We start from the raw sequence: 12,458 nt of genomic DNA, 5'->3' as shown, positions 1-12,458 counted from the left end.
ATATGTACAAGAACACTATTAATTAGTTGAATAAATACTGCAACCAGTGAACTAAGTCTGTACAGGCTAGTTGAATAAATTCCTACTATAACAGAAACCCGTCATAACACTAATGGATAGTGTTAATGTGTTGTTACCTTGTAAATATGAACATCATCAAATACACTTAAAAATCTGTCCAGTTGCAGGTTGCATATTCCCAACAAAAGGTTTTGTGGCCCTAACTGGCAGTCTTCATGGTAATGCACTTCATGTCAATACCTAGCCTCAATGTTACTAGTTAATTACTGTAAAAGTTATAGTCATGTGGAGATGATACCAAAAGGAAGGGGGAAAAGACCAATTATTCTTCTATTTGACAGCCAAGTAATAGTAAGAGTTAATAGTCACATGTTAATAACAACACAAATTTCACTGACATGTTAATCTCAAGAGTTCTCAATTATTGAAGTCACAATGCACATTTGGCGCAGCTGCTCGGGCTCACTATTCCGCCTTCAGAACGACTTTCTCCACCAAATCTCAAATCCCCTATGAATATTTGGGCAGATATCATCGGAGTTCAAAGCATTGTGCATCGGAGAGCCCAAGGATTTGATTTTCAGCGATTTTTTGCCGGTCGGAAGCTAATCGGAGCATATTGTTGCATGGTTTGGTGCGGCTAAACGAGGAGGAAGGAGAAAGCTAGTAAAATTTCAATTTTATCACCACTTTTGACAATCAACAAATAGTCAAATTAACAGAGGACTAAATATGGTAAAAATTACATAGTTGAGGACTTAATTGGGTAAAAATAATAGTTGATGACCAAATTAGTAATTATGGTATAGTCGAGGGACTATTATGGTTATTAACTCCTTTTAAAATTTGAACAAAAGAAAGAAAAAAAAAATCATTTGCAAATTAAATTTTTGTTAGAAACACAAGTTATACTTGAATTTCTCAAAATATAAAATTCTTTTTTCCGTTGAAATTAAATACAACAAATGCAAGTGTTACTTAGCTTGCATTTTTCAAAGTGTATATAAAAAATGCAAGTCGTACATATATATATTTCTACAAACAAGAAATGCAAGTAAGACTTGTGTTTCTCATATAATAATACGAGAAGCGCATGTCACAAATGTTTCAATTAAAAAAAAAAACTTTGTTGGACAAGAAATGCAAGTCACACTTGCATTTCTTGTTGCCAAAGACATCACACCGATGAGAACAATAAATACATATGTGACATGCATTTCTCGTATACACTTTGGTAAATGCAAGGACACTTGCATTTGTCATATTTTAGCAGGAAAAAATGATTTTGATAATTTAAGAAACTCAAATGTGACTTGTGTTATTGACAAGAAACTCAAGTGCAACTTGTGTTTCTGACAAGAAACTCAAGTACGACTTGTATTTTTGACAAGAAACTCAAGTGGCAGCAAGGGATTGAAGACATCAAGGGTTTTGTATGCAATATAGGTCAAGCAACAAGACATTTTACAAGCAGCAAGACTTCTCAATAACCGAGCTTCAAGGCTTTAATTTATGGATAAGCAACAAAGTTTATAACGGAGGATGATAAATAGTTGATGTTCTTGATCAATATTCTCTACTAATTTCTTACTATTTTTGGGTCGTTGGCACATTAGCAGGGGTTGTCTTGTGAAAACCTAATCAAATCAGTGTGAGATTTGTGATCAAAGCACTTAATTTGTTGGTTTCATTGTAATTGTAGAGTACAATGTGACCAAGTTATAGCGAATTTCCTCTTGGATGATAGGAGAATAGTGGAGTAAAAAGATTACATCACCTCCGAACCAATATAAATTTCTTGTGTTCTTTATTTTCTTCGCACTTTACTTATTGCCATATTACATTTCTTCCTTAAAAGGTATCTTGAAAATTTTGTTTTCCACTGTGCAACTTTTAATTTGAAAACCTTTTTTTTTTTTACTATATAGTTAAGTGATCAACATTACTCCACTCGAAGTGTTGAAAACTTAACTTAGTCTACAAAGTGACTTAACATAAAATTATGATAATCTTTGAAAATCTTTAAAAAGTCTATTCATCCCATCCTAGGGGTGTCAAAGTGAGTCAAAATCCGCGGGTTAGCACCTAAAAACTTTGGCTCACAAAAATGCGGGCCTCACAGGCTTAGCCCACACGAATTGGCAAGCTACGCAGGTTAACCCGCGTGGGCTATGGGTTAACCTGCGGGGCTTCCGCAAAAAATTTTATATGTTTGTGTGTGTGTACACTAAACATGATTTTGTCAACATTATTCCGCTCCACCCAATGTGGATACGCACTATCATTTTTCAATTTTAGTTTAGCGGTTCAACCCGCTCGAAAACCCGTAGTTTAGGGGGTTAGGCCCAACCCAACCTCCAAAAAAAAAAAAAAAAAATAGCCCAAATAATAAGTCCTACAACCCTACCAGGCTAACCCAAAATCTCGCTGGCTGGCTAATTGACATCCCTACCCCCCCCCCTCCCCCCTCCCCCTCTAAACATTTTACTTCAATCGAGACCATTAAAAAGACTTTTAAGTTACATTTGTCTAACATTAGAAAAGAATGTAAATTTACATTAATATAATATAAATACATTTCAACTTTTTATGGAGTTTGAATTGTACGTGTAGTATGAGCTCAAAAAATTAATTTGAACTCGTGTGCCCCCACGCGCTGAACATTTTGCCGATTATGGGAGTGAATATATGCCAAGTGCCAACTAACACTTCCATAAAATTTTTAAATGTTCTTTTTTGTTCAAGTTTGTCAATAATGTTTATATTTAAGTACTCAAATATGTATGTATACACCTTGAATTAACCATAACCCTAAATTTGAGAAATATTTCGTAAATAAAATTCCCTACAAACCAACATGTATTTGGAGGATACAACATACCAAGAAGTAACATTATTACTCAGGAAAAAAGTATAATTTTAATTTAATAATATAATTTATTTGGGATTTATTAATTCATTTATCCTCAAAATGTAAAAAATTTCACAAATCATATATATATATATATATATATATATATATATATATATATATATATATATGTGTGTGTGTGTGTGTGTGTGTGTGTGTGTGTGTGTGTGTGTGTGTGTGTGTGTGTGTGTGTGTGTACACACACACAAAATTTATTTAAGAAATAATATTCATTATCATTATATTATCAAAAATAATTTCTAAAAAATTGTGTCTTTTCGTTGATAATTGGTTTACTATATAAAACATAGCCCATGATATGTTTTTCTATATATAATTATTTCAAATTATGACCAAATTGATAATGATTTGATTTTTAATTTCAAAGTGTGAACTAGGGAGCGTTATGCTGTGCAATCGTGGTGCACACGGTTGCAGAAACGACGTCATTTTGACGTCTGATTTAAAAAAAAAATTATAATTACATAACTACACATCCATAACTTCATAACTATAAATCCATAATTGCATAATTACACATCCATAACTTCATAACTATACATTCAGAATTGCAGGCATAACTACACATCCATAACTTCATAACTATACATTCAAAATGTGAAATTATAACTTCATAACTATACATTCAGAATTGCATGCATAATTACACATCCATAACTTCATAACTATACATCCAGAATTGCATAACTACACATCCATAATTTCATAACTATAAATCTAGAATGTGAAATTATAAAATTATGAACATATGTTTACGTAACTAACGACAATCGAAAATGATTTTTTTTAAAAGTAAAACGACGCCGTTTTTGCATCCGGGTGCACATGGATGCACAACATAATTTGCCGTGAACTAGTTAGTTCACACAAAATTTTAACTCCTTGTAAATATGACACATAGTACACAATTTATAAGCCCTTTAATAGCAAGCAAAAGAAAATAATGTGAAATGGATATTTTTTGTTAAATTTTTAACGTTGAGTGTTGTGAATCTTATTTTTATTGTTTGATCGAAGTTAACTTGGTCAAAGCAATAAGTGAGCTGATAGTAAGTTGGAGTAACTTGTCCGTCTATCTTAAAGTTAATGAACAACAAGCAAGATTACAATAAAAATAAAAAAAATGTTTGACAAATTTAACATTTATCAACTCTGATCTCTCACATAAAGCTATGTTGGTCCTCAAGTAAAGTAAACTTCGGGTTTCAAGTATAACTAGTCATTCAACTAAGAAAATCAAGCCAATAAAACAGTTGAATGATTCAACATAAGAAATATTCATGCACAAAATAAAAAGGTATTGAATCACTTTGCACTCGATTAAGTCAAAGTAGCTATCAAACATATCTTTTCAACAAAACCTTTTGAGAATCAAAGGGTGTCCTTCAACATTTTTGTTTTTATATGGGACACCTCTCATGTACCTCAAGTCACATTTAGACACAACTCACCTTATAAAGCCATATTTCTCGTAATTCATACATACTTTCTTAACCTAAGAAAATAGAGATAATCAATATTCTATACTAAAATTCGAACTTGAGACCTCTCATTTGATTATTTTTGAGCAATACAGTTGAGCCCTTAATTTCACTACTTCTTTTGATCACCCATTCCAATTTCCAAGTGTGTTGTTCATTCCATCAATGGCTCCTTGTGCCATGTTCATCATTTGTTCTCCTCCAGCTTGCTCTTCCCTTCGCATTTGAGCACTATCGGCACCACTTTCAGCTCCAAATTGCATCATGCTCATCGATGAAGGAAAAAAGACTGAAATGTGAAGGCAGATGCATTCATTTTTCAAAACGTGTCTCCCCTTTTTTTTGTGGACAAAAATATAAAAATGGCGTTTGGGAGATACGTTTGATGTCAGAATTGGTCAAACACAAACGCATCTCCCACGTGTTTGTGTTTTTTTTTTTTTTTTTTTTTTTTTTTAAATTTGGTCGCGATTTCTCCAGCGAAGGAGGTGGCCTTCTCCTTCATCGGAGAAACCGGCGACCAAGTCGTTGGCTTCTCCAGCAAAGGAGAAGGCAACCAATGGCCTTCTCCTTCACTGGAGAAGCCGGCAACACCAGTTAGGTCGTCGGTTTCTCCAACGAAGGAGAAGGCAACCAGTGGCCTTCTTCGCTGGTGTTGCCGGCGGTGACCGTGTTGCCGGCGGAGAAGTGTCAGCGACCAAATTTAAAAAAAAAAAAAAAAAAAACTCAAACGCAAGTGGGAGATGCGTTTGTGTTTCAACAATTTTGACATCAAACGCATCTCCCAAACGTCATTTTCATATTTTTGTCCACAAAAAAAGAGGAGACACATTTTGAGAAATGAATGCATCTCTTCACATTTCAGTCTTTCTCCCCATTGATGAATCCATCTGCATCATTCTCTTGGATGAATCCATGAGTTGTTCTGTATTGGCCTACATATAAGTTTGAATGTTGCGAGTTGTGTTAGAACATATGACAATTTTACTATGGATGTGATAGTAATTTACTTTTCATTTCAACTAATTAACATGGAACTGAAAACTAAAGTCTAAATCTAAAATTATCATTGACATCAAAACCAAAATGTAGTGGTAAAACTAACAATATATATATATACGCTGGCCTGCCAGGCCAGGAGGGGAGTCTCTTAATGCATGAGAGCTTCTTGCACCAATGGAGGATTTAAATGCTCAGACTCGCACTCTCTCTGATCCAAACAAAGCTCTCCCTTCATCTTCTTCACAAACCCCACAAACTGTCTCCAGTTCTCAGCCTGGAACAACTCCGGGTTCATTCTCAAGTAGGTAAACGCGCACATTTTCACGCCATCATTGGGTGCTGCAGCCCTCACTATCTGTTGGTGCGCATAGCCATCAAACCGAGGCAATGCGTTCTCCCCAGCGAGCGGGACCCGGGCTTTTCGGGTGGCTAGTGCGACCTGCTTAACCAGCTTCTCGGGCGCGCACTGCGCGTGCTGTGGCTGCTCGTGGTCTCTCATCTCGACGCAGGTGAAGTTGAAAATGGCGCCGTGACGGGCCAGCATGTGGGCGATGGGGAGGTAGCCGTCTCGGAACCGGGTGTTGTAGTACCCGGCCGTGAGCTCTGGGGCGTGCGCCCGTGTTCCGTAGTGCCAATGGATGCCGGCAACCTTAACTGATATCTTAACATCGTTGTAGCTCTCGAAAGTTGATTTGGCTGCCTGGAGTATCCTCTCGCCGTGATCCAACAGCATCTGGGAATACCAGGACAGGAAGAATTCACCATATGGGCTGTTCCAGCCCCCGCCTTCTCGCCGGAAAAAGTTTGTGTCTTCAGGCCAACTGTTGTATTGCCCAGCATCTGTTGGACCAGAGTGACCCCATTCAGGGTGCCCTGCAGCCTCTGCTGCACCCTTCAAGCTTCTCACCATGTACTGCAAACACATAACACACAGATTTTAGGATCAATTCCCATATGCGTGAAGACAACCCAGCCAAGTTGATCAGACTATTAACTTAATTAGTACCCAGAAAGTTAAAATTTTGACTTTCAACTTTAGGATCAATTCACGTATGCGTGGAGACAACCCAGCCAAGTTGATCAGACTATTAACTTAATTAGTACCCAAATTTTGACTTTCGACTGGAGCAGGGTAGTTTGTTTGCTTTCTGAGCTTGAGTCAGTTAACTGTGAATAACCTAATCGTATCATTTACCGGCTAGGATTACAAGAAGGATATGGGTTATATTAAGCATTCTTGAACAAGATCCAAAGAAATGTAGTGTGTATATATACCTTATCAAAGCACTGAAAAGCCCCAATTCCAGGGAACTTCCATGTCCCATTTTGTTCTGGATAGGAGGGGTACCGGAGCTCTCCTGCAGGACCCATTCCAACTTGAATTTCCTAAATCGCAAACAATTCAAGAAGCCCCCATGAGCTCTAGCTATGTATATATGTTGTCTTGGCTAATATAATGCAGAGAAAAGGGAACTCAATTACCACTATGGTTTCACCTAGCAAGTGGTGAAATTCATCCCTGAAGGCCCCCATGAAATCTGAATAACACTGAACAGGAGTCCTTCCCTTTAGGACAGGAAGGGTGTCAACTCCAAGTGATACATACTCATAATTCCTCCTCCCCCATTGATCAGTATAAGCAAGGTCTTGGTCCTTGTTTATCTCCTCAGTCACCCACCTTGGAAGAGGGATGCTGGAATAATATTACAAATTTGGGAAACAATTAACAACTTTCTCAATCGGGTCATAAACACAACAAAGAATCATCCATACAGATTAACAAGCTATGATACCATGTTAGAATTTAAGATTGAGTTAACGCCAGACCATACTGAAAACTTAATACAATCAATTAGACCGGGAAAATTCTGATCAATTGGCTAGTTTAACCCAGAAATGTATGAAATGGTATGATTTTGTTATTGTTGAAAGTGAGGTATGAAATGTGTTTGAATTGAAGGTGAGGTTATAACGTACTTGCAACAATCGCCGACGTTTCCGCCGCATTGATGGAAGGACATAACGGCCTGTACTTTGAGGGCGTGCTTCTTCGCCATTTCCAAAAGCTCGGAGTAGCCGCCCCAGTTGTATTCTCCGGGGGAGTCCTTCTCCACCAGCCCCCACCACACGTCCACCATTATCCCCTCCACTCCGGCGCTCTTCAGCGCTTGTAGGCTCACGTTCATCGCCTTCTTCCGGTTCATCGTGTGGTCCATCTTCACCGTATCAAGCGGCATCATCACGAACACCGGCACCCCTCTGCTGCCGCCCCGATCACTCCCCATCTTATGCTCCCTCTCCACCGCCGCCGACAGATCCGCCTCCATACCGCCTCTCAGCACCGCCTTCGCCGCCAGATTCTTAACGGAAATCCGGAGATTTCTCCTCCACAATGGTGAAATCGACACCGCCGTCTTCGCCGGCGCCTCTCGCGTAACACTTTCCGTTCGAACCTCTACTGGCGTTCGAGAAATGAATCCAATTTGGTGTGCCAAACTCATGGGTAAAATTAACTTTTTTTTCGGAAAAAAAAGTTCTACAAATATTTACAATTTCCAGACAAAAATTGTAAAATAGTCTCACCGAAATAGTAAAAAAAATTTAGATAAAATGAACGGATAATTCTGCTAGTTTTAAGGTTGTTGGAGCTAAATGTGGGAAACTGATATGACGAAGTGAGGAAGAGTGGTGGGAGTATTTATAGGTTTTTCAGAACATTCGGATAAGATTTAAGATCTGTTGGACCGTACCGTTGCGCTGTTGCCACGTTGGATGGAGGTCCTCACGTGACATTGTTGAACGGCTGAGATTCAATTAGAGATTTGAATTTTTATTTTTTTTCCAAATAGATTTGAATTTATTATTCCGTAGAAGCAAAATTTGAAGGCATCTTGGTTTACTCCATCTATAAATTGTAACTTGTAAGCGAGTCCAAATATCATCAATTTATCCTTATTGCATCATGTACATAAAAATAGCTCAAATTAGGAATATTTTCTTAAAGATTTATGAGAATATAGATAGATTTTGATAAAGTATATATGAAGATTGAGATATGATGTTGTTGTTATCTTTTCAAATTTTTTTAGGAAAATGACACTTTTCCCCTATGTTATATGCTTATAACATTTTTTTCCCCTGAGTTATTCATGCATCCACATTTGCCTCCTCAATTATTATAAAAGTGACGGTTTTTTTCTCTGATAATATTAAATAGACATTTTTACCCTTAAAATAAATATTTTATTTATTTCTCTTGTTCAACAAATTATTGTTTATACGTAAGGATGGCCACGGTTCGGTTCGAACTGAACCGAACACTATAGCAATCAAATAAAAAAAAAATTGAAATAAGGGTCAAATTGGCCATCGAACTACACTAGAAAATACAATTAGGCCATTGAACTCGAAAAATATGCAATTAGGTCCCTGAACAACGCAAAATAATGCAATTGAACTCAAAATGACCTGATTACCTGAAGTAGAGGTTATTTAATTAAAATAATAATTTCTTATTTATTAACTAATTAAAAAAAAAACCAACGTCTTCGTCGTCTCCAGGCTGCCGGACGAAGAATGGGTCTTCGTCTCCGGTAGCCTGGGGACAAAGAGAGACCCCTCTTCGTCTCCAGACTGCCGGAGGCGAAGGGACCCCTTCGTCTCCGTCCTGGAGACGAAGGAACCCCTTCGTCTCCGGCTTGGAGACGATGGAATCCCTTCGTCTCCTGCCGGAGAAGAAGGGACTCCGGCAAGGAGTCGAAGGTTTTTTTTTTTTTTTTTTTTTAATAATTTTGTTATTTATAATTATTAATAAAATAAAAAAATTATTAATTTAATAAAATAACCTTCACTTCAGGTAAGCAAGTCACTTTTGGATCCAATTGCAACATTTTGCGTTGTTCAGGGACTCAATTGCATGTTTTTTGAGTTCAGTGGCCTAATTGCATTTTTGTGTGTAATTCGATGGCTTATTTGACCCTTATTCCAAAAAAAAAAATCATTTATGATTCATAACGTAACCCAATATTTGGGTTTCCGTTTATTAAAATTGTGAAGTGGAAAAAAATAGATTCTGAACCGTGAACCAGAGGTTCAAATCGGAACAACTACTAGCAATAGCTTAAAATTAGAATTATAATATTTGCAAATAGTGTATTTTTTTTCGCATTTATATTGACTCTCACATATAAGTATATATAATCGCGATTTGGTTTTTATTTTGAATCGTTGTTTCACAATTTCGGATCCAATTTGAACTGTTGGTTCAAACTTTATTTTAATTTTTTTTTTATTTTTAAAGTATTCTAAATTCAACAATTAATGTATTTTATTTTTTCAAAATTGTGGTTATAATTTGTTGGAGAAGTAAAATAAAGGAAATATTTATTTTAAGGCTGTGTTTGGAAACCCGGAAAATGACTTCTGGAAGTCATTTTCCGAGTTTTTGGTGTTTGGCTACACCTGGAAAATCCAGTCAACGGAATCCATTTTCCGTTGACTGGAGAAAATGAGCCCAATTTGGCGGAAAATGACTTCCGCCAAATTTGGGCGGAAGTCGTTTTCCGCCTTTCTCTTTCAATTTTTTTTTTTTTTTTTAAATCTGGCGGAACTGTTCCGCCGGAAACCATAGCCATGGGTTCCGCCGGAAATTAAATTTTTTTTTTTTTTTTAAGATTTAAAATGAATTTTTAATTTAAAATAAAATAATTAAAATATTTAATAATACCATTCTACTCATTTTCCAGAAAATGTACCAAACACACCAAAATAGTTTTCCAAATGTAACCAAACACTGGAAACGGAAAATGTTTTCCGGAAAATGACTCATTTTCCAGAAGTCATTTTCCTGCTTTCCAAACGGACTCTAAGAGTAAATATGTCCATATAATATATCAGGGAAAAAAATTACGACTTAAATAATATAGGGGGGAAAAGTGCTATAAGTATATAACACAGGAGGAAAAAGTGTCATTTTCCTAATTTTTTTTTTCTCTTACACAAGATATATTTTATTGTGAGAGTATATTTATGGTATTTATGACTCCTTATTGTAATTTTGTACAATAATGGTGGGATGATGACTATGATGGTGATTGCTAATGATGTGATTATGAGATGTCAATCTTTAATTGCTAATGGCGTGATTAAGGGTGTTAGTGAATAGAGCTTTCGATAAATTACTCGTGTGTGTTCGATAAGCGTTCGTTTATATTCGTTTGTTAAGGTAAACGAACATTAACAAACAAAATTTAGAGTTCGATTTATAAACAAACAGAGTTTGACAGTGGTAAGCTTGTTTGCTAAGAGATCGTGAACCTAATTTTTGCAATTCATTCATTATTTCTTTTTCTATTGAAATGTAACGTTGTTATATTATTCTTTCTAGTTTGTATTTCAAGGCATATATATATGTCATGCACAGGGACGGATTCAAAAAATTATATGAATGAAGACGAAGATTAAATGACATTTGAAATGTCAATAACAAAATATTAAATAATCATAATAAGGTTAAAATACAAAATACTTTATAAAGTACAATAGGATTAACGTCAATGAAAGGTTGCGGAAAATACAAAATAAATTCATCATAAGAACAGGGTGACACGTGGTGTGTTGGATGATGAATCTAATATGTGAAAGTCCAGAAAAGATGATCTATCACATTGGAAGGATGTGGATCTGATGATTCGGATCACGTGGACGGTTTGATTGTATGGATAAAAATTAAGCTTATTGGTGACTAATGTGATTGTACGTTTTGAGATTGGTTCATGCATTATTATTTAGTATAGTGTTCCAACTTGGTGACTAATATTACTCTACGGAGTAATTGGTTTCTGCACCCAATCATACGCTTACATAGTTTGTGTACTCGATGTCAATAGTCAAGTAATTTAAATAAATTTATTTAGGAATTCATTATTTTCTCCTGAGTCCCGATAGAGCATGAGAGAATATGTAAATTACGATAATTCAATAACTCAAATAATATAATCAAATGTTAGTGTGCACAAGGGATTCATTATCGTTAGTGTAAGAAGTACTCATTAATTCCATTCAATTTTATGAGTCTAGTTCAGTTAAAATTATTTTTAATTTAATTTTTCATAATATTAAGTTTGGTATTAATATATAAAATTTATATATTTATAAAGATTTAATTCAATTTATGGTCCTAGATTTATAGGTGACAATAGAGGTGTAAATGAGCCGAGCCGCTCGCGAGCTACTCACAAGCGGCTCGGTCAAAGCTCGGCTCGAGCTCGGTCAAAATCGAGTTCGAGCCGAACTCGAGCGGCTCGACTCGTTTAATTATCGAGTTCGAGCCGAGCTCACATATCCTATGCTCGTGGCTCGACGAATCGCTCGTGAGCCTTATAATAATAATAATAATAATAATAATAATAATAATAATAATAATAATAATAATAATAATAATAATAATAATAATAATAATAATAATAATAATAATAATAATAATAATAATATTATTATTATTATTATTATTATTATTATTATTATTAAAAATTAAAATTTTACTCCCTCAAATTTGAGGTCAAAATCGAGTCCGAACTCGAGCTCAACATTGAGCTCGAATTCGAGCTCGAGCAGTTCAAAAATTGTTGAGCTCGATCGAGCTCGACTCGACTCGTTTACACCTCTAGGTGACAATTCACTTTTAGTTTTTTTTTTTTATTAGAACATCCTCATTTGGTCATAGTATTATTGTGGCATGACCATTTTTTGTCCTCGGTCATGAAAATTATTGAAATGACGTTAAATATAAGAACATTTTGATATTTTTTATACAAAGTATGTTGACTCACTATATTTTTTATGTTTATGTTTTTTTTTTTTTAAAGTCAAAATTGAAGACTAAAATGCACTTATATTTGATGAAATTTAAACTGTTTTGTTAATAGATTATCAAAAATGGTCATGCCACAATAATACTATGATCAAAAGTGGATGTTTTGGAAAAAAAAAATAAGACAAAAAGTGAACTACCACCTATAAAT

The 12,458-nt window shown here is 35.4% G+C and overlaps 1 protein-coding gene across 1 annotated transcript; it reads right to left on the bottom strand.

Moving 5' to 3' along the window:
- Positions 1-5,422: 5,422 nt before the first annotated feature.
- On the bottom strand, positions 5,423-8,102 carry LOC109176473 (beta-amylase 1, chloroplastic-like). Its single transcript, XM_019325914.1, has 4 exons — positions 7,414-8,102; positions 6,919-7,129; positions 6,712-6,822; positions 5,423-6,349 (listed from the first exon to the last, which is right to left on the bottom strand). The coding sequence occupies exons 1-4, from the start codon at positions 7,935-7,937 to the stop codon at positions 5,585-5,587; spliced, it is 1,611 nt and encodes a 536-aa protein (XP_019181459.1). The 5' UTR covers positions 7,938-8,102; the 3' UTR covers positions 5,423-5,584.
- Positions 8,103-12,458: the final 4,356 nt, after the last annotated feature.

Source organism: Ipomoea nil, unplaced genomic scaffold, assembly GCF_001879475.1.
Source record: "Ipomoea nil cultivar Tokyo-kokei standard unplaced genomic scaffold, Asagao_1.1 scaffold0706, whole genome shotgun sequence".
In the NCBI taxonomy this organism is placed as follows: domain Eukaryota; kingdom Viridiplantae; phylum Streptophyta; class Magnoliopsida; order Solanales; family Convolvulaceae; genus Ipomoea; species Ipomoea nil.
This window is presented reverse-complemented; position numbering and strand designations above follow the sequence as displayed.